The sequence below is a fragment of the Pleurodeles waltl genome, chromosome 10 (assembly GCF_031143425.1).
Source record: "Pleurodeles waltl isolate 20211129_DDA chromosome 10, aPleWal1.hap1.20221129, whole genome shotgun sequence".
In the NCBI taxonomy this organism is placed as follows: domain Eukaryota; kingdom Metazoa; phylum Chordata; class Amphibia; order Caudata; family Salamandridae; genus Pleurodeles; species Pleurodeles waltl.
The window spans coordinates 36,080,504-36,103,335 of record NC_090449.1 but is presented as its reverse complement, the minus strand read 5'-3'; the positions used below and the strand labels follow the sequence as shown (position 1 = coordinate 36,103,335).

Genomic DNA, 22,832 nt, shown 5'->3' with positions numbered 1-22,832 from the left:
ACAACTAGTGCGAGGGTTAGGCCCCGGCGTCCCCGACCCCTAAGGGGTCGCGCTCCCCCATGTTGGGGGGGCGCTCTTCCAGTCTGTAAACCACGAGTTAGGAACCAGTGACTCTGAGCCCTGGTTTGGACAGGATCCCTTTCTGCCCTGGGAGTGTTCTCTCCATCCTCCCTGCTGCAGTTTGTCTTGTTGTCTCATACACTTTCAGCACTTTGGAACTTGCTTTGTCTTCATGCAGTTAGCTGCAGAGAATGAGGTTTGCATTGATTCAGAAGTGAATTACTTTGTATTGCTACTTTCTCAAAGCTGCCTGATGTGATGCTTTAAGGTGGGGAGTGCCAGCGGGATGCAGACCGGATCTGGGACTCGCACGGTTTAATTCCAAGGCACTCACCTCCCTGTAGAGACACATAGGTGATGCTCTGAACAGACTCAACCCACCCATTCAAAGGGGGATTTGATCAGAGCATCTTCATTTTTTAAAGGTGTGGATGGGGTTAGTGTCTTGCCTTTCTCACTGCCTTCTGAAATCTTGTATAAACGAATGTGGGCTCCTTGGGGCTCTCACTTCCACTGCAACAGGCCCTTTATAACCTCTGAAAACCTCCCCTCTGCTGCTATTTCCCCCTCCCATGGGAGCAGAGGTTTATAACTGCAGAGGGCCTGTCTCTACTGCTGAGGGGAACTACGTCTGCGATGACGTTTATAACCTCCCCTTGGAGCTGAGCTTTATACCTCGCCTCTGCCCCTGAGTTGATCCAAGTTGGATAACCAGCAGGCCACTTATGTGCCGCTAAGGGATTCCAAGTTTTATAACATCAGGGGACTCGCTTTTGATGCTAAGGAAGTCCTCTCCCCCAGACAACAGACGTTTATAATATCTGAAGGTCTTCTCTCTACTACTAAGAGAATAATTCCTCTGGGAGATGGTGATTAATACTTTTCGGTGCTTTGCCTTGGCTGCAGAGGAAGTACCCCAACTCTTGCAGGAAGAAGTTTATGACTGCTGAGGATCTTGTATGGAATGCTGAGGGAATCCCTTCTCCCCTGGTAGTTGGAGTTTGTAACCAACAACTGCTGAGGGAGTCCGAGCTTTGAAACTTCTGATGGTCTCTCTCCTATTGAGAGCATCATGGTTTTGAGAGCTGATGTTTATAACCTCAGCTTTACGGCTAAGAGAATCCCCCTCTTTAGGAGCAGAGTTTTAGAACTTCTGAAAGCCCTACTCTACTTCCCATGGGGAATACATATGGCTAGTCTACTTTCCAGAGATGCATGCTTTCTGCCGCCCGCCTTTCTGGTGGTCCTTAGTGGCTATCCCATGGGGCCACATAGGGTTGATAGTTACTGAGATGAGCGGTCTGTTGCCCTTCTCCTTTCTGGTGGGCTGCATCTAAGATCCCATGGGGCCACCGAAGGTCTCTGTGTCCTTTCACAAGATGTTCTCTCTGGGGCTCTTCTCTTTTCTGAGGGGTCCTCAGTGAAGATCCAATGGGGACCTCAGGGGAGTTGGTATTTCATGAGATCAGCAACTGCCCCGCCCTCTATTCTGGTGGTTTTCATTGAAGCCCACCATCGGGGGCTTCAGAATGGCATTATTAAGGGTTTGAGGGAAGTAAATAACTGCAGTCTTTTCAAACAGTGCTGGCTACATGCGCATTCATTTCCGACATAATCCTGAGTTGTTTGTCTCACAAAAAACAAGATTAATGAACACTTCCAGCCCAAGTCGCGCAAAAGAGTCTTAAATTGGGAACATGTTCAGAGTGTCACCACTCGGCATGAATGCCGGGTGCATCCAGCGGGGTGGCCCGTCTTGTGCAGTGCTCCGCACAACCGAGGCAATTATGCTCCTAATTGGTAAGAAGGCGCGGACACATGCATAACGCAAGAGTGAGTTCATTTGATTAGATACTTCTTTGTCCTGCCTCTTTAATAAGGCTCCAGAGATCATTGACAAGACAACCTGTTCAAGCACCCTCTGCAGCCCTAGGGGGTGAGGAGCCCTAAGGAGGGCTGTGGAGCTCATGGAGGGGAAGATAAACCTGGTCATCAGAGTACACTGGCTGAAGGTCACCTTGGGCAGGTCTACATTCTTTCTGAGGTAGAGTTGGAGGAACCAACTCGACTGATAAGATAGGAAGATCAAATCTCGGTAAGTTTTATCATCTTTCTTGGGTAAGACTAAGGACCGCATTGTACGACTACCCGAATGGGTGAAACCTGGACACTTTTACGTCACTTCTGGTATCGTAGATTCTGAAATAATAAATTCTATTGGGAAAATGAACGGCTGTTCACTATTTTGTCTCTGGTAAAGGTCTTGTTCAAGGCGGGCTAGAATTTTTTAATGAAGATATTATACCTTTGTTTTTAAATATTTTATGTACTTTAATGACCTGAGAGCCTCAGAGTGTATCATACAACACAACACAGCATGTCCATATACATTGAAGCTGTCCAAGGGAAGAGAGCTGAGCGAAAAGAGTGGTGTCAAATCCAAGAGTACATTGACACCCTAAAGCAGCACAGTCACCAGATCTGTCAGCTAGTTGTGTTGTCATCAGCCATGGCCAACAGGTACTAAGGATCCTGTGCTCCAGGTGCTCATAGAGAAAATGTAATGACCGCAGTACAAGTCACTACAGACAAGCAGGTCATGATCAGGAGCTGGAGGGAGATGGAGAGAGTCAGACCTCCATCCATTCCCTGACCCAGTCGAATACTCTTGGCCCAGCAGCACAGTCAGTCGTTCACAGCATGCGGCTGCAGGCGTGGCCAACGATGCCCGATCACAGGATCTCCCCATGTATCCAGGATGTTAGAACCTCAAACCCGTCAACTGGGGCGGGTTTAGGGAGGAACTTATTGAGGAGGAAGCCTTTGAGTTGTTTTATAAGCACTGGAATGGAAGATAGCATCCGAATTGCAAGAGGAATCGAGTTCCAGATTCTGGGGCACATCTGGGAGAGGCCTGGTTCAAGGTCTTTCTTTCTGAAGGTAGGATTAGAAGTAGTAGTGAGACAGTCCTTCTTAGTTGGCGCGAGGCACTGCAGAGCTTCTCTATCTTGGGAAGGCAGTGTGATTGAGCAGGGCAGATGATTTTGTGGATCAAAGAGGAAACTTTAAACACAGTTCTTCTTTCAGAAGGCAGCAGGGGTTGCCAGCATGCCCATTATTATAAACATGGCTGTCTTTTCATACCCAACCTGCAGACAGGGAGCCTGTTTCTCTTGCATGCATTACGGTCCATGGCACACTCGCTACAACACTGCATGAGAACACGGTTGAAGGTACTGTGTAGAAGTGCGGATGCTCAATCCAGGGGCTGTTGATGCTCCTTTCATTGGCTGTTGGTGCTAATTATAATAACCATTGATGCCTGTTACAAGGTTCTTTAATGTTTATTAGTGGAGGGAAAGAAACACATTACGAAACTGTCGATAAATATTTTGTATGCTGCCACTAATGCATGCGCAATGTGGAGTTGCTTGTTACTGGGGCCATTGATGCTGGTACTGTGTGGGGCCATTGATGCGTATTACGTAAGTCATCGATGTTTTACTGGACAGTGCATGGTCTCTCTGTGGTCACTGATCTTGATTACTCCCTGGACCATTGATATCTGCACTGCTTGTGCTCGCTGAAGCTTGTTGGAGGCAATAAACGCATACACTGCCACTGCTTCCCACACTCTCCTTCGCCATGGATCCGTCTCACCACCTGGGTCATTGATGCATAGGCTGTCGGGGCACAGGTACACTCTACTCTTAGGGAGCATCCATCCAGACTACTGTCTGGGGTCATAGACGCCTCTCTCTGTCTATGGCACCACTATCTGGTCATTGGTGAATATTCTGCCTTGTGCTATGGCGGCCATGCAGGGTTGGAAATGTTGGCTTCTGTGCTGCCTGGGACGTCCATTGCACATCCTGGCTGTGCCATTACTCCGCGAATGGTTAGAGAACTTCGATACTTGTGAGATGTGTGCCTGATGGGAAGTAATATCATTTGCACATTGAATGTGAAAGTCTTCATGTGTTATCCGTTCACCGGCGCTTCCTGTGACGCCATTGAAGTCAGAGGTCATGAGGCGTCCATGATTACGCTCACTTGTAAGGACTCTCCTACGGCAGTAAAGCCAGCATAGGTAAGAGCCTTTCAAAGAGCCCACCATAGCTCCGCCCTGGAATTATCCTTACGGGGTCCTGGGAACTACAGACCTCTGGAACTAACGGGTAATATAAATACGAAAGGATTGCTCCGGTGGTTACCTTACTGCGCACTCTACCCGTGCTAAGAAGCAATTCAACATTCTTGCATTTTATGGAAAACAAAACTACTCCTGCACAGTCGGACCGGACCCCACTGCTACGAAGCCCATGGACTGGAAGCATTCTTCGCAGTAAAGCGCTGACCTCTTGTTTACATGATGAGCTGGCGTTCAAACAAGTCCTAGAACACCTCTTAGGAAACCCATCATTTCCACCATTCAAGTTCGGTTGAGTGCTTGTTAAATCTAAGCTTAGTTTTCTGATATATTTTTGGAATTCATTCATTGTGTCTCTGGAATTCACAGATCTAGGTTTGGTGAAATGGTGCACAAGCCCACTAGTTGCTGCTTTGTGGGGCCATCGCATCTCCTCGCGCAGAGATTATCCCGAGGAAGGAATTTCTGCTGCTCACTCACTCGCTTGGACTATGTCCAACGGGAGTAACATGTGTTTTCTGAATTTTTCAAGTGTTTAATTTGAGCCAGTGCGTGCAGGAGGCTCCACCAGGTGTCACGCTTGGGGACGAAGACTTTCATCCTTACACTTTGACTCAGAACAAGACAGAGAAGAGCAAACAAGGGTAAAAAGGAGGAAGAGACGGGTGTAAAAGTAATGGCGAAAGGAGAAATCCGAGATTATAAAAACCACAAAAGTGAAATAAGGGTGCTCGAAGGCTAGGGTGGTGGAGGAAAGAGGCAGGAGGTGGAGCCAGGACTAGGTGTGCAGCACCCCAGCAGTCCTCAGCACTGGCCCCGGCTTCTGGGAGGGGCTTTCGGCGCTGGCTCTTGTTATTTTACAAACGAGGCACTAGACAGAATCTCCTGCACTACTCCTTACAGCCCCCTCCCTGCAGAGAATCTGGTATTGCAGGAAATGTGACCTCTCTCTCTGCCACCACGTTTTCACCATTCATTAAGATGCCACATGGTGGGAGAAGCAGGTACCACAGCAGCTGCGGACCACTCCAGGCAGCCACTGAGAGTATGTGCACCACACCATGGAGCCACTGAGAGTATGTGCCCCACTCCATGCAGCCACAGAGTATGTGCACCACTCCCTGGGGCCACGGAGGGCATGTGCACCACGCCATGCAGCCACGGAGCACCACGCCATGGAGCCACGGAGGGCATGTGCACCACTCCATGCAGCCACTGATGGCTCCATGCGGCCACAGGGAGCATGTGCACCATACCATGCGGCCACGGAGGTCATGTGCACCACGCCGTGCAGCCACGGAGGTCATGTGCACCACGCCGTGCAGCCACGGAGGTCATGTGCACCACGCCGTGCAGCCACGGAGGTCATGTGCACCACACCGTGCAGCCACGGAGGTCATGTGCACCACTCTGCAGCCACTGTGAGCTGCACCACGCCATGCAGCCACTGTGAGCTGCACCACGCCATGCAGCCATGAAGGGCATGTGTACCACGCCATGCAGCCACTGAGAGCTTGTGCACCACGCCATGCAGCCACTGAGAGCTTGTGCACCACGCCATGCAGCCACTGAGACCATGAGCACCACTCCATGCAGCTACCGAGTGCATGTGAACCACGCCAAGCAGTCACCGAGGGCATGAGCACCAAGCCAAGCAGTCACCGAGGGCATGTGCACCACGCCAAGCAGTCACCGAGGGCATGTGAACCACGCCAAGCAGTCACCGAGGGCATGAGCACCACGCCAAGCAGTCACCGAGGGCATGTGCACCACGCCAAGCAGTCACCGAGGGCATGTGCACCACGCCAAGCAGTCACCGAGGGCATGTGAACCACGCCAAGCAGTCACCGAGGGCGCCTTGAGACCCGCACGGGTGAGTAGCGCGCTTTATAAATGTTAATGATTTGATTTGATTTGATGAGCACCAAGCCAAGCAGTCACCGAGGGCATGAGCACCAAGCCAAGCAGCCCCTGAGAGCATGTGCACCACTCCATACAGCCTCTGAGGGCGCCCTTAAAGCGCCTTCTCCTGGACAAATAAAATACTGCAACAGGTGAGTTTCCATACTGCTGCAGCGCTTTCCAGTGGTAAAGGCTGGGACATGCCTGCATACCATGCTGTGCCTTCTCCAGTGCGACAGAGATTCAGGATCTACCAACCTCCCCGATAGGTAAAGGCCGAGACATGTCTGGGTGCCATGCTGTGCCTTCTCCAGTGCGACAGATGGCAGGTGTTATAAGCCTCCTTCCAGTGGGAAAGGCCGGGACATGTCTATGTGCCCTGCTGTGCCTTCTGCTGTGAGAAAGATAGCAGGCGCTATAAGCCTCTTTCAGTGGTAAAAGCCGGGTGCCATGCTGTGCCCTCCCGCTGTGAGACAGTTGGCAGGGGCTACCAACCTCACTGATAGCTAAAGACCGAGACATGTCTGGGTGCCATGCCGTGCCTTCTCCAGTGAGACAGATGGCAGGTGTTATAAGCCTCCTTCCAGTGGGAAAGGCCGGGACTTGGCTATGGGCCATGCTGTGCCTTCTCCAGTGGCGCAGACGGCAAGCGCTATAAGCTTCCTTCCATTAGACATTTCTGGGTGCCATGCCCTCCTGCAGCGAGGCAGAGGGTCAGGTGCCCGTTTTATGTCCCTGTGCCTGCCCTAGGCTTCTCTGTGCAGAGACGAGGCTTTTCCCCAGCACAGCGCCCCCAAGCGACCAGGCGAGGTGAGCACCCAGCGCCCTCGTCACCCTCGAGCCTGTAACTGCGCCGTCCGCTGACGGCCCGGTGAACGGATCCACTCACTCTCTTCTGATAAAATGCGCACCATTGAGGTGGGAAAGTCACGCCTTTGCAGCGCCTAGAGACGGTTCCGTTCCTGCGCTAAGTGTTGCAGTCATGTTTATTATTGTCCCCCCACCGCTGCGTGGGTGAGTGGCCGAGGCGTCCTGCAGCTGCGCCCCGCTCATTCTCCCGCCCCAACCACTTTGCTCTTGACTTGAGAGGCCTCTCCACAGCGGGTAAACACTTCAAGACACTTTATTGAAATTGAAAAACATCTAAGCCTGTTTGAGAGCTGATGTAGGACACATGTAGGGCTGGGGGCCCTGGGGGCTGGAGTGTTGAGAGGCCACGTGTTAGCCAGTCCCTCTCTCTAACTCCCTCAGGAGATGTTCCTCTTTCTCTCTTCCCCTCTGGTACCCCACAAGCCTCCAGCCTTCTCTCTCTCAGCCTCTCTCACTCTGCTGTCTGTTACCCCTACTTCTGTCTCCCACCCCCTCTGGCCAAGCTCATTCGATCTCACGGCTTCTCTGTTGTCTCTTGTGCCGACGACACTCAAATAATAGTGTCCAGCTCACCCATTGTCGACGAGGTGGCCAACAAGTGGGACAACTTTCTGGTGCAAATTGTGACACGAATGCCGGATAACTGTCTTAAACTGGACTCCGAGAAGCCAGAGACGCTCCTTTTTGGAAACCATCCTGCTTTCTGGGACATCTCCTGGGCGCCTTCAGGTCTCGGCGCACTTCCCGCACCAATGCAAAAAGCTACGAATTTAGGGGGCCTGTTTGATGCAAAGCTCTGATCCCATTAATGGTTACATCCTCCTGCTTGTTTCTGCTCAGGATTCTCAAAAAGCTCTTTCCCTATATCCCCCAGATCTGCAGAACATGCTGATCGTGGCTCTTGTTATTTCAAGGATCGACTCTTGTGATACCCGTGTATGGGTTTACAGCAGAGATTGCTGCATTCGCTTCAGTCCCTTCAAAGCGCAGCAGCGCGGCCGCTCTTGAAAATTCCAAAATGTGCCCCAGATTCTCAAAGCATCTCTGGCCTTCCCTGGCTGCCAGTTTGCGAGAGGATCACATTTGAGGCCCTCTGCCTGGTCCACAAGGCGCTTTACAGGACCGACCCTCAGTACTTTAAAAAGATTCTTCTGTTGGCATGTGCCCAGCCATGATCTTCTGTCCAACTGTGCTATCCGTAGAATAAAGAAGTTGAGATGGGGAGATAGGAAAGTTTCCTACTCTGCATGTAAATTGTGGAACTCTGTGCCCTTTCATCCAAGGTCCCAAACAAACGACGCAATTTCAGCAAAATGTTAAAAACCTGGCGTTTCTTTTTTTTTTTTTTTTTACTTCTCTCCAAATAGGTTTCTTCTTTTGGTCTCTTTTAGGATGATAGTGCCAAGAAGCCAGTAGGCATTCACACACTTTACAAGCTTCTACTTAGTTTGCATCTGTGCAAGCATTGAAGATGTGAATGACAGTTCTCCGTCACTCCTGACAGCCCAGCTTGAACTCTGCTTCTGCGAGAGTGTGGAAGATGTGACAGGACTTCTCCGTCACTCCTGACAGCCCAGCTTGAACTCTGTTTTTGTGTGAGCGTAGAACATGTGGAGAATGTTCAGAGTCACTCCTGACAGCCCAGCTTGAACTCTGCTTCTGTGAGTGCATAGAAGACGAGAGAATGTCCTCTTGCAGTTTCCATCTGGTTCTCAGTAGCCGCAAGAGCTTGCTTTCTCACACCCTACTTGGCTTCAGTGGCTGTGTGACCACCACTACCATGAAGTCTACACAGACAGGGGCCCCATCAGACCCCTGCCCCCTCCATGCCTACTCTAAAGGACTGCAACCCATCAGTGCCATGCTCGGACCCATTCTGAATGCCTCCTCCTCTTCTGCGGCTTTCCCAGATGCTGAGAAACACACACAAACCCCCTGCAGGCCATTCAGCGCTCGCCAACATCAGACCAATCTCCCTGCTACCATTCCTGGCCAAGGCCTTGTACAAAATCATCAACAGGCATCTCACCAAATACATCAGCGATCACCAGCTCCTCAAGACCAGTAAGTCTGGCTTTAGACCCAAGTACAGCAAGGAAACTGCCCTCATCGCTGCCACGGATGACACTTGTCTGGACAGAGAAGACACGGTGGTCGTCCTAATCTGTAGCATTTGACACAGTCTCCCACCCCATCCAACGCCTACACGACATTGGAATCCAAGGACACGTGCACTTCGATGGAGTTGTTCCTTCCTGATTGGAAGGACCCAGTGAGTCAGCCTGGCTTAGTACGCCTGCCAGAGAGGTCACATCAGAAGGAGCAGAACACATTGACAGATAAAATACCATTTGGCACTGAGGTTGGTGTGTTTGACAGACTCGCTCACCGGTCTCAGATTAACTTGTAAGGAGGTAATCTCTCGAGCAGCTCGCCTCTGTCTCTAGTGCCTGGTACGAGGACCTCAGCGGATGCTGGCAGATCTGTGTCTTACAAGGTCAAATATTCTTCAGCCTGCCTACATCTTGCGGTGAGGAGTACAGTGCGCTCAGGATCTCTTCAGGCTCTTACTGCTCGTGGGCTGGTTGGGGCTTCCATACTGGGCATTGTCTGTCGAGCTTCGGAAGTGGCACTGACTCTTCAGGAATGACCGTGGGGTGGCTCAGTGCTCTGGGTACAGCTCAGCAACAAGGGATCCACTCGGGTCCAAGGCTAGAAAATGATCAGTGAGCTGCTGGGCTCTTTAGTTTTATATACACGGAGTTGGGCAGTTGCCTGAAGCTACTCTCCCCATTAGTGTTCAATGCATCTTACAAATTCTAAGTTCCAGTCAGTCCTACTAGGGTCATGTTTCCCTTATTAGAGCGGAAAGCCGAGATTCCTGTGCTGAGGTGTATTTTTTTGACAGCAAAAACCGTGTGTATTCCCTCCAGACAGACTGAAACGAAGAAAGCAGGCGGTTGAGTTGTCCTCTGCAGGCACCACATATTCTCACTCTAAACAAGCTTTTGCAATGCAATGGGTCTTGCATTTGCTCAAGTTAGAGCTATTGGCGTTGTAAATTCATAACTGTTCTTGCCACATAAATTGAAAATGAAAAGTAAAACAGTTGACATTAGCGAGCCGATTCAAAGCGCTGCGGCCGCCATGAGCATGAGTGCAAAGGAGAGACACAAAAAGAAAAATAAGTTTGCTCACAGTCAAACGTATCGGCAATCGTGCAATTATCCATGTAACCGGGGCAGCCTGCAAGGAGGTAACACAACCGCCCCAAGGAGGGACAAACGGAAAGCATTTACCAATGACGATAAAGGATTTTTGAAAAGGAAACCCACGAACGAGTGAAAGTGATGGGCGTGCTGTGAGCATGGTTAATATCCACAGTACTTACAACAGATCAAAGCGCTTGGGTGCTCGGCCTAAAATGTTATTCTACTTTCACAGCCGCTTTCCACAATTCCTACACGCCAGTGTTCGCAAAGTGTAGCGCCAGTGATGACTGCACAAAATGTTTGCAGACGTTATGTGTAACTAGAGTGACGGGCAGGGGCGTAGCTTGGGGGGGTGTTACACCCCCCTAATAAATGTATTTTCTGATGAATAGTTGGGTACAGGTGCTTTCAGTCGGGTATGGTGTGGTGCCTGCCAGATCTTCTGGGATTTTTTCATGCAAGCACTGACAAAAACATACACACCCTCTCTCATCTCTGTTTTGAAAGCCCTAAAAAACAATGATTGTTTTACAAAACCTTGTGCTTCTCTCCTGTCGTTCTCAAACCAATCCTTATTCCTCTCCCTTTCCTCTGCCCCTTTAGCCCTTCTCCTGCACCCTGCCTATCCTATCATGTATATTAACATTATATGGCATCGTGAATGTTGGTCAATGTGAAGTACCCCCCACCCCCCCTGGTCTCACTGACCGAGTTAAGCCCCTGGGGAGGGGGCGGGGAAGGTTAGTCGAGACCAGGGGTGAGCTGAAGCCCGTGGAAGGCGCTGCTTTGGCACCGGTTTCCTAGTCTTTGCATCTCCAAGGCTCAGGGAATCTTTGATGTGGAAAGGTAAAGCTGCTATGATCCTTCCTCCAGGCTCGGCAAGAAGGATCATCTTGGAAGTGGGGAGCGCTCGTCGCTGATTGGAGGTTTCCCCTCCCTATGCCCCGTCTCCAGCGCCCAGCACGTAGCGCCTTCCTTCTGTAGTGCAGCTGCCCGGCTAGAAGCGCGCGCCCTCCTGCGCTCCCAGCAGTGTTTCTTCGATAAATCAGTGGGAGATGATGGGGCTGTGTTTACCTGCTGTCCCTAGCCGCTGTCTTCAAGCGGAGACAGAGTCTTCCAGGCCCTTCTGTGGCCTAAAGTTGTCTTTGAGGGATTCTCTGGTCAGATATTACTTCTTACCCGTTGGCTCTCTGCCCGCTCTCTGTCCTGCCCCGCTCTCTGCCCTGCCTCTGCCTCTCTCCGCCGGTTTCTGCCCTGCTCTCTGCCCCACACTCTCCCCCACACTCTGCCCCCACACTCTCCCCGCTCTCTGCCTCTGCCCCGCTCTCTGCCCTGCCTCTCTCCCGCTCTCTCCCCTGCTCTCTGTCCTGCCCCGCTTTCTGCCCCGCTCTGTCCTGCCCCGCTTTCTGCCCCGCTTTCTGCCCCGCTTTCTGCCCCGCTTTCTGTCCTGCTCTCTCTCTGTCCTGCCCCGCTCTCTGTCCTGCCCCGCTCTCTGTCCTGCCCCGCTCTCTGTCCTGCCCCGCTCTCTGTCCTGCTCTCTCTCTGTCCTGCCCCGCTCTCTGTCCTGCCCCGCTCTCTGTCCTGCCCCGCTCTCTGTCCTGCCCCGCTCTCTGTCCTGCCCCGCTCTCTGCCCTGCTCTCTGCCCTGCTCTCCTACCTGCTCTCTGCCCGCTCTCTGTCCCGCCTCGCTCTCCGCCCTGCCTCGCTCCTGCCCTGCTCTCTGTCCCGCCCCGCTCTCCGCCTCTCTCTCCGCCCTGCCTCGCTCCTGCCCTGCTCTCTGCCCGCTCTGTCCCGCCCCGCTCTCCGCCTCGCTCTCCGCCCTGCCTCGCTCCTGCCCTGCTCTCTCCACCTCTCTCTCCGCCCTGCCTCGCTCCTGCCCTGCTCTCTCCACCTCTCTCTCCGCCCTGCCTCGCTCCTGCCCTGCTCTCTGCCCGCTCTCTGTCCCACCTCGCTCTCCGCCTCGCTCTCCGCCCTGCCTCGCTCCTGCCCCGCCCCGCTCCCTGCCCCGCTCTCTGCCCTGCCTCGCTCCTGCCCCGCCCCGCTCTCCGCCCCGCCTCGCTCCTGCCCCGCTCTCTGTCCCGCCTCGCTCTCTGCTCTGCCCTGCCCCGCTCTCTGCCCGCTCTCTGTACTGCCTCTCTCTCTGCCCCGCTCTACTCTCTGCCCCGCTCTCTGTCCTGCCTCTCTCTCTGCCCTGCTCTCTGCCCTGCTCTCTGCCCAGCTCTGCTCTCTGCCCCGCTCTCTGCCCAGCTCTGCTCTCTGCCCCGCTCTGCTCTCTGCCCTGCCTCTCTCTCTCTGCCCCGCTCTCTGCCCCGCTCTCTGCCCAGCTCTGCTCTCTGCCCCGCTCTCTGCCCAGCTCTACTCTCTGCCCCGCTCTACTCTCTGCCCAGCTCTCTGCCCCGCTCTCTGTCCTGCCTCTCTCTCTCTGCCCCGCTCTCTGCCCAGCTCTGCTCTCTGCCCCGCTCTCTGCTCCGCTCTCAGCCCCGCTCTCTGCCCAGCTCTGCTCTCTGCCCCGCTCTCTGCCCCGCTCTGCTCTCTGCCCAGCTCTGCTCTCTGCCCAGCTCTGCTCTCTGCCCCGCTCTCTGCCCCGCTCTGCTCTCTGCCCCGCTCTCTGCCCCGCTCTGCTCTCTGCCCCGCTCTCTGCCCAGCTCTGCTCTCTGCCCCGCTCTCTGCCCCGCTCTCTGCCCAGCTCTGCTCTCTGCCCAGCTCTGCTCTCTGCCCAGCTCTGCTCTCTGCCCCGCTCTCTGCCCCGCTCTCTGCCCCGCTCTGCTCTCTGCCCCGCTCTCTGCCCAGCTCTGCTCTCTGCCCCGCTCTCTGCCCCGCTCTGCTCTCTGCCCCGCTCTCTGCCCAGCTCTGCTCTCTGCCCCGCTCTCTGCAGCGGCCTCAGTTGCTCGCTCTTCGCTCTGTCTCCTCTCAGGTGAGGTTCGTGGGTCGGGTGCGGCCTCTGTGATGTTGTATTTTTACTGCGTGGCCTTTAGCACACGGGTTTAGATGAACCTCCTTAGAGCAAAAGCTTAATATGTGATTGCGGCGCAGTTTCCCCAGAGAACCGCCTGTTTTATTTCATTTATCATTACCTGCGGCGACCATTCCCGGGCCTTTACTGTGCGGGAAGCGCCCACGCAGCTCTTGCAATCACCACGCATGGGACTGAGCATTCCTCTGCTCCCAGTACTGGACCCGCGGTGCTCCAGTACTGGACACAGCTCTCCCTTTGCAGCTCACCCTGACCTTCACCACCCCTGCTGCTCCAGTACTGGACACAGCTCTCCCAGTGCACCTCATCCTGACCTTGAGCACTCCCTGCTGCTCCCAGTACTGGACACAGCTCTCCCTTTGCAGCTCACCCTGACCTTACCCACCCCCTGCTGCACCAGTACTGGGCACAGCTCTCCCTGTGCAGCTCATACTGACTTCAGCACTCCCTGCTGCTCCCAGTACTGGACCCGCGGTGCTCCAGTAGTGGACACAGCTCTCCCTGTGCAGCTCATCCTGACCTTCACCACCCCCTGCTGCTCCCAGTACTGGACACAGCTCTCCCTGTGCAGCTCATCCCGACCTTCACCACCCCCTGCTGCTCCCAGTACTGGACACAGCTCTTCCAATGCAGCTCGTCCTGACCTTCACCACCCCTGCTGTACCCAGTACTGGACACAGCTCTCCCTGTGCAGCTCATCCTGACCTTCACCACCCCCTGCTGCTCCCAGTACGGGACACAGCTCTTCCAATGCAGCTCATCCTGACCTTCACCACCCCTGCTGTACCCAGTACTGGACATAGCTCTCCCTGTGCAGCTCATCCTGACCTTCACCACCCCCTGCTGCACCCAGTACTGGACACAGCTCTTCCAGTGCAGCCCATCCTGACCATTGCACACCCTGCAGCTGCAAGTACTGGACCCCACACAGCTCTCCTAGTGCAGCCCATCCTGACCTCCAGCACCCACTGCTGCTGCCAGTACTGAACCCCACACAGTTCTCCTAGTGCAGCCTATCCTGACCTCCAGCACCCACTGCAGCTCCTAGTACTGGACCCCACACAGCTCTCCCAGTGCAGGCCATCCTGACCTTGAGCACTCGCAGCTGCTCCCATTTCTGGACCCCCACACAGCTGTTCCATTGCAGCCCATCCTGACCATCGCCCTACCTGCTGCTCCCAGTACTGGGCTCCACACAGCTCTTCCAGTGCAACCCATCCTGACCTTCAGCACCCACTGCTGCTGCCAGTACTTGACCCCACACAGCTCTTCCAGTGCAGCCCATCCTGACCTCCAGCCCCCCCTGCTGCTCGCAGTACTGGACCCCACACAGCTTTCCTAGTGCAGCCCATCCTGACCTTCAGCACTGTTTTGCTTCACTAATGACTGAGCTGAAACACTCATGCACTTTTAAAAAATCTTTGGAATGCGCTTCTTAATCTAAAGAAGACATTCATTAATTCAATTCACAAGGTTCGTAAAGGATATTAGCATGCTGAAAGCACACATTTAAAAATCATCACAGCAATTAAATGAAACCATGTACAAATGATTCTCCACTGCAACATATGCAGCAAATATATGTATCTAAATTACAATGCAAAGCAAATAATGAATTAAAAAGTATGCATCACCATGAGGCAAGGGCACAACTGCTTCATCTCCCTCCTATTCAGCATCAGATCTCCAGATCCCAGAATTGATTGAGGAGAGAGATCAATTATCCTCACGGGAAGGATGACACACCTCAGAGTCCTGAGCATGTCTGAGATCTGAATCACTCCCGGTCCATCTGGACTCGCCTCTTGTACTTTGAACAAATAAGAGGGGAAAATTCTAGAAACTCCTTCTCACTGCAGAAGTTTATTATTAAAAAAATGCTGATAACTTTAGGCCAGCTTTGAAAAGAACACGTCGAGACTTGGCCAAAATCCCAAGGTGCCTCTTCAGAACAAACCCGTTCCCTGCTGTTCTAGTACATTCTTATCAGCCTAAGCCCTTGGTGGGAAAGAAAATGAAAACAAGCAGAATGATAATATGAGCACATTGTACAACGTGGAAAACTACTTGCAGCTTTTAACGTGTGGTGGCTAATGCTAAAAAATAGTCGATAGGCAAAATGAAGCCGGTGGTCACTAATGTGACGGTGTGCTGCTAGGCTAAGTGCAACTGGAGTCAGCGGTCAAAACGAAAATATCACTACAAGCACCCATTGCTGCTCCCAGTACTGGACCCCACACAGCTCTTCCAGTGCAGCCCATCCTGACCATTGCACACCAGTGCTGCTGCCAGTACTGGACACAGCTCTTCCAGCCCATCGTGACCATTGCACTCCCTGCTGCTCCCAGTACTGGAGCCCACACAGCTCTTCCAGTGCAGCTCACCCAGACCTTCAACACCCACCACTTCTGCCAGTACTGGACCCCACACAGCTCTTTAAGTGCAGCCCATCCTGACCATTGCACACCAGTGCTGCTGCCAGTACTGGACACAGCTCTTCCAGCCCATCGTGACCATTGTATTCCCTGCTGCTCCTAGTACTGGAGCCCACACAGCTCTTCCAGTGCAGCTCACCCAGACCTTCAACACCCACCACTTCTGCCAGTACTGGACCCCACACAGCTCTTCAAGTGCAGCCCATCCTGACCATTGCACTCACTGCTGCTCCCATTGTGCAGCCCATCCTGACCTTCAGCACCCACTGCTTCTCTTATTACTGGAGCCCACACAGCTCTTCCAGTGCAACCTATTCTGACCTTCAGCACCCACTGCTGCTGCCAGGACTGGACCCCCACACAACTCTCCCAGTGGAGCCCATCCTGACCGTCAGCACCCACTGCAACTCACAGTACTGGACCCACAGAGCTCTCCCAGTGTCTCCCATCCGGACCTTCATCACCCGCTGCTGCCAGTGCTGGGGCCCCACACAGCTCTTCCAGTGCCTCCCATCCTGGACTTCAGCACCCACTGATGCTCGCAGTACTGGACCCCCACACAGCTCTTCCAGTGCAGCCCATCCTGACCTTTATCACCCCGCTGCTCCCAGTGCTGGGCCCCACACAGCTCTTCCAGTGCCTCCCATCCTGGCCTTCAGCACTCACTGATGCTCGCAGTACTGGACCCACAGAGCTCTCCCAGTGTCTCCCATCCGGACCTTCATCACCCGCTGCTCCCAGTGCTGGGCCCCACACAGCTCTTCCAGTGCCTCCCATCCTGGACTTCAGCACCCACTGATGCTTGCAGTACTGGACCCCCACACAGCTCTTCCAGTGCAGCCCATCCTAACCTTTATCACCCCGCTGCTCCCAGTGCTGGGCCCCACACAGCTCTTCCAGTGCCTCCCATCCTGGACTTCAGCACCCACTGATGCTTGCAGTACTGGACCCCCACACAGTTATTCCAGTGCAGCCCATCCTGACCTTTATCACCCCGCTGGGCCCCACACAGCTCTTCCAGTGTCTCCCATCCTGGCCTTCAGCACCCACTGATGCTCGCAGTACTGGACCCACAGAGCTCTCCCAGTGTCTCCCATCCGGACCTTCATCACCCGCTGCTCCCAGTGCTGGGCCCCACACAGCTCTTCCAGTGCCTCCCATCCTGGACTTCAGCACCCACTGATGCTTGCAGTACTGGACCCCCACACAGCTCTTCCAGTGCAGCCCATCCTGACCATTGCACACCTCTGCTGCTCCAAGTACTGGACACAGCTCTCCCAGAACACCCCATCCTGACCTTCATCATTTCACTGCTTTCAGTACTGGACCCCACACAGCTCTCCCAGTGCAGCCCATCCTGACCTTTATCACCCCGCTGCTCCCAGTACTGGGCCCCATACAGCTCTCCCAGTGCAGCCCATCCTGACCTTTAGCACCCCGCTGCTCCCAGTACTGGGCCCCATACAGCTCTTCCAGTGCAGCCCATCCTTACTATTGCACACCCCGTGCTGCTTTGATCACCCGGACCCCCCACATCACGCAGTCTTCGGGCTGTGTCCACAGTGCATCATTCAAGCATGCAGATTGGCCTGTGATGCCCGACCCATGTGCAGAAGACTCATGTTTCCTCCCGCTCCGGGTTGGGGACATGGAGGCTGCTGGAGGCGAGACAGGAGACTGAGCTTCCCTCCCCTTTAGTCTTGCACCTTACTGACTCGGTGTGGTCTTTGATGGGTCCTAGAGCAGGGTGCAGACCATCCATATATCAGCTATGGGAGAGCAGCAGGGGTCCTCGTATGCAGGCACAGCCACTGTTCTTCCTCTCTTTATCTCTGCCTCCCATCAGGTCTCTTAGAGCTGTCTCAGGCCCTTCCTTGATCGTTCTTTCTCATTCTGTGTCTCTCCTCCATCTAATGCCCTCCTGCTGTGTATGATCAGACTTGGTAATGGTCAGGACAAGGGTATGTTTGCACTGATGACGGGGGGAGCCACATTAAATACACCAATTCCTTAAAATACTAACAAGGGAAGAACCTTATTTTGTGAGGGAGCTGGGCCTGCAGTGTGAGAGCACACCCTCAGAGAGAGAGGACTGTGGCAATGAGGACTTGGACTCAGAGTAATGAAGATTATTGGTAATTAGTTGTTTTTGGCCGCTGCTGCTTGTCTTTCTTGATTGCAATGGTCGCCTGAAGCCCTGGCAGAGATGTTAGGCTCTCCGGATCTTTACCAGGTGACCGGACCAGGGCACTGGGGCTGGGCTAAGGACGGGGAGAGAGCAGAGGATGTGGAAAATGCGGTACTGCCTGGTATGGCATGCAACGTTCTGGGGAGAGATCACGCAGAGAAGGATCTTGCTGGTCCTTCACCAGAGGACATGTTCAGCAGTTGATCCCTTCTCTGTGCGTGCTGTGCTGCCGGAGAGCGAGCATGACTGAGGCATGGCCTCGGGTCCCTCACACTCTAAACTTGAATCAGAGCTGGGTAAATCCAGCTGTAGCCCAGGATGACATCAATGAGCCTGGTCTTGTGCAGGAAAGTGTGGGTAGAGGTCCTAGAATGCAATGGTTGGTTGAAACCAGGGATGCATTAAAAGATCCTTGTGACTGAGTTTAGCTCCATCAAGCCCTGGCATGGGCGCACAAAATAACTCTGGGACACACCTCTGAAGTATGCAAGGGCTGAGGCCCTGTCTGGCTCACATTCGCTGTGCTGGTTGTTTAATAGTTGGTCGGGACATTGTGTGGTCCGGTTTGTCTGGTCTGGGCTGGATGGTGATCTGTTTTACAGTAAAACAAGATGTTTCATTTACAGCTACTCCCACAACGTCTACCATACTCCGTAGTGATCTATTATGGAGGACTCTTCAACACCAGTATTTGCAATGAGCTTTGTTTGCCTCAGAAAAAGCTGCTGGTTTCTCCGAAATGTGGGGGTGTGCCCTCCCAAAAGTAGGAAAACCATATGCAAAAGGGAACGCTGTATGAAATTAATGAGTTTTCTGAAAGTTCAGTAAATCGAATGTTCAACCTTATTGAACAAATAAATAGTTTTTCTTCTTTTTAGTCCATCAAGAGGCGGGAGCCGTAATGTACTATCCAAAATAGTTTTAATATTATGCTTTAGATATCACAGTCCAGTCCAGCCAGCGCGTTTCGTCCTGAGGAGGACTTCATCAGGGTTGATCAATCTATGTGTTTGTCATACCAGGATATTTGCGAAATACCAGACTACAAGTGTTCCATAGAATGAGTCCCTCCCATGTGGATTCAAGTGGGCTCGATTGTGATGTCTAAAGAATGACAATAAAACTATTTTGGATGCATTGTAGCTCCCGCTTCATGATGGACTAATAAGAAGAACAATTTGTTTATTCAACAAGAATGAACATTTGAGTTACTGAACTTTTAGAAAACTCCTTGATTTCGTACAGCATTCCCTTTTGTATATAGTTTAGTTGTTTGAGTGTGGTGATTCCCGAGCAGTGGAATCGTAAGAGGTTGAGCGCTAAGTGTCCGTGTAGAAGTACTGACACCAGTGCGACCTTCTAGGGCCAACACTGCTCTTTTTTTCTGAATTCCTCCAAAAAGTAGGTGCAACACAGTTAAAAGCCAGAGCGCCCTTACCCAACCTTATTTGATGAACATTTTTCTTTGTATTAATCTTTTGCTCGATTGTAGCACTCATACTGCTAAAATATGTAATCTCTGCCTCCTAATGCTTGTCTAATCCCCGTCTCCTCTTCTCTTCTAGGTTGAGGGAGTGGGCCTGCAGAGAGGCTGAAAAGAAGATCAGGGAGCGAGAGGCCCTAGGACTGCCGCTGATCGATATAGACTACTATGACCCCAGCAAGCTCGTACTGCCCACCGACGAGAAGTAGCCCACAGGCTTGCAGCATTTGTCCATCTCCTCTTCTGTCTTTGCTACACTCGACCCTGTACGTCTGAATCCTATTGAGTCAACTTTTGTGCAGGACTAACCCTTACATTAAAATATATTGTTTGTACAGCTGGTTACGCAGTCTTTCCTTAATTTTGGGTTGGGATGGTCTTGAAGCAGGAGGGTGATTGGATGCTTGAGTCTTCAGTGCAGTGCCTGATTAGAAGTGCTTCTCTTAGAGGACCAGGTCACTCCACGTTGGCACTCCTCTCAGACCAAAACCTCTCACTGGCCTCCTAGACGAAATTTAAGTTCCTTGTGATTTCCAAATTCCTGCTCCTGTTTGTTTCGTCTTGTATATGGTCCAGCCCCACACACAGCTATCAGTTAAAGACGGAATTTACCACATGTTCATTAGGTCTTGCCGGGAGACAACTTCTAACTGGTGTTGAATGACCTCTTGTAAAGCATACCAAATACTTGCAGTCGGCTTAGAGGAAGCTCATTGCTTATCACTGGTTGTCTTTCTTGCCACTCATTTGCTTGCTTCTTATGTAATGGTCTCCCTTACTTTTCAAAGTTTCTCCCTCCCCTGGAGCAAGGCTTATTTACCATCCTTTTTCATCGTATGTCTGGTATATTTCCACTGCTTACTATCAGGTACCAACTTGTTTCTTTTTCTTTCAGCTCTCCATGAGAGTGCATGTGTTTTCTAGCTTTCTCCCTCACGTGCTGCTTCCCTTAAATACACATACATGCCCCATGTTGCTCCACAATTCCCACCATCCCAGCTTGTCCACTACTTTCCCCACCCACCCTGTCATTTACTTTCTTTTTTGTGTCCTCAATGTATGTTTTATAAAAGTCACTGTTACTTGTGCTCAGGTCAACACAGAAAGGGAAGGTTACTTCCAAGGAGACCATGGACCATGCCTTACAGCTTCAGAATTCCAGAAAAGATTTGGTTTAGAAAGAAACCCTTTTACTTCTTCTAATCCTTATTTAATAAAACATTGTCATAGCCAAAAGGTTTGTCTTCAGTTTGCTAAGGCATGCAAGCACAGGTACACACCCATGCATTGAGACTCTTTGTGCCATGTCTCAATGCAATCTACCTCTTTCTGTGCCTCCCATATCTGTGCCCTATCTTTGTTTCTCAGGTGTCAGCCTATGAGGTGCAAAAACAATTTTATTGGCAAAATCACCCTTTGTAGAGCAGCAGCAGGTGCATGGAGACACGTTTAGCAACACACATCAATTTTAGGAGTAAAATCACCAGTAGTGCAACATCAGTGCAGTTTTGGAAACACTTTTCGGTGCAAAAAAACACAGTTGGGTACAAAAACGTCTTTATGTGTAAAATCATCTTTGGTGCAGATTCAGCAGGGATGTGCAAAATCAGTCAGTACAGAGAGAAAAACAGTTGGAAAGTTTCATTGTAAATCATTACACAGTACAAGCTCACTTTTGGTTGATAGCACATTGAGATGCAAAATCAGCACGAGATTGGAAAACATCTAGACGTTAAAACCACATTTAGGTGTGAAATCAGTTTTAGGTGCAAAATCACGTGTAGGTGCAAAATCACCCGGGTGCAAAGTAGCAGCATTGTGCTATCGCATAAAGTAGCAAAATATTATTTAGGCTTAGAAACACAATTGGTACAGCTTCAAAAGGAATGCGGAAATATTATGTTTTTGTTTCGGTGTATGGTTGCTAAACTTCGCCATCCATGAACTGCAATGAGAAGTAACACACCTAATAGCTATTTGCAAAAGGTGAAACACAAATACTTCTCTGCCTGATCCAAAATGTGAATTACATTACTCACCACAGGACACCCACAGCCCCCACACTGAGTATTCTATGGAGTTCAGAAGATATATCTCTGCCCATTCAGGTCAGCCTATTGTTTGTACCCGTGAGATGTTTCACATTCTGTTCTCGCCTATTGATGGCTGAGCGCAGGCTGGCAGGAGCAGGCGAGCTAATGCAAATTAACCTCAAGGAACTTCAGGCATGGAAAAAGTGACTTTGAAAGTTACTTTTCCTCAACATTTATTACAAATCCAGCTGCACCATTGAGTTGGATTTTTAATAACTATTAAAAATAGTGGTTTCAATATTTTTCTAGCTGGTTCCTTTCCTGAGTTAGCAGTGTTAGTATTTTAGTCTGCACTCTAGTTTCCTACATTGGACATTTGAGCCTGCCATAGTGAAAATAGCATTTTTGCCTTTGTCACTGTAAGGAAATGAAAACATTATTTTTAATAAATGTCACACTTTAAATACCTTGTGAGCTACATGGCTTACATAGGGATCTCTTTAAAAGGGAGGTCTTTACTTGTCAAAAAGGGTTATTTTCACAAGTTGCACTGCTGGTTTTAGCTGCAGCAGCCGGGCTGCAGTGGTAGTCCCGAAGCCATGTTTTCTTCTGTTGCACCAGTGGATAGTGCAAAGGGTGCTGCAGTCCACAGGTGGCGGTTAACGTTCTCCAGTATTGGGTCTGTCATAGATTCTTATGCTTGAATCATTCCCGGTCGTCGAAGTGGGAGTCCCATGGTACAACTAGAAAGTGGTACAATGTTAAACATCACATGCACTGTCAGAAGGGCTCTCATACTCCAGCGAGACTGTTGAATTTGGGGCAACAGCACCTCTGCGTCGCAGGTGACTCAGTCACTCTCAGACCAGTTTGCAGCTGGCGACCCGGAACTCCGAAAACCCTTCCGGGAGATCATGGTGAAACAAGCCACACCCTTTTCTCTCCACATATGAGTCTCTTAAACGCACAAAGGCAGGAAAAGAGATGCATGACAGTTTTCAATACCTTCATTGAAAAGATTCCCATCTGTGATAAAATGCATGAGCTGCAATGATTATGGATTATGAGGAATAACAATCAGGAATGGGAAAATTAGAGATATAAATATAAACACCAACATATTGTCATGACATGCGTATACGATTCCTACCTAAAAGCCTAATCTCTAGCCCCTAAGCGATACCATTGCTTTGTAAACTAAATCTGTCCGTACAGTGTCCATGAGAAGCACACTTCACCCTTGGTACAAGGTCAGGCTGCCGGTCTCCAGATCAGGATCCGTGGAGACACAAGGCTGAGGTCAACCGAAAACCGGCATGCAGCATGGATAGGAATTCTAGCTGGAACCCCCTCTAATGTCCTTTGTCCTGGAAGATGTTTTTATAGGAGACATGTTTATGTTAATGCACAGAAGCCTGACGTGGGTATGTACCTAAGCGCTGGACTGTTTATGCAGTCTTGGGGCCGGCAATACAAAATATTATTCTGTGTGATTCGCATTCTGTTCTTGTGATTCCAAGGAAAAG

At 51.4% G+C, this 22,832-nt stretch overlaps 1 protein-coding gene across 1 annotated transcript in view; it reads left to right on the top strand.

Annotated features, from left to right (window-relative positions):
• Positions 1–19,608, top strand: part of NDUFB11 (NADH:ubiquinone oxidoreductase subunit B11) — a 224,545-nt gene extending 204,937 nt beyond the window's left edge. The window contains exon 3 of the mRNA XM_069209590.1: positions 19,356–19,608. Within this exon, the coding sequence (XP_069065691.1) occupies positions 19,356–19,482 (127 nt within the window). The 3' untranslated portion in view covers positions 19,483–19,608. The remainder of the gene's footprint in view (positions 1–19,355) is intronic.
• The last annotated feature ends 3,224 nt before the right edge of the window (positions 19,609–22,832 follow it).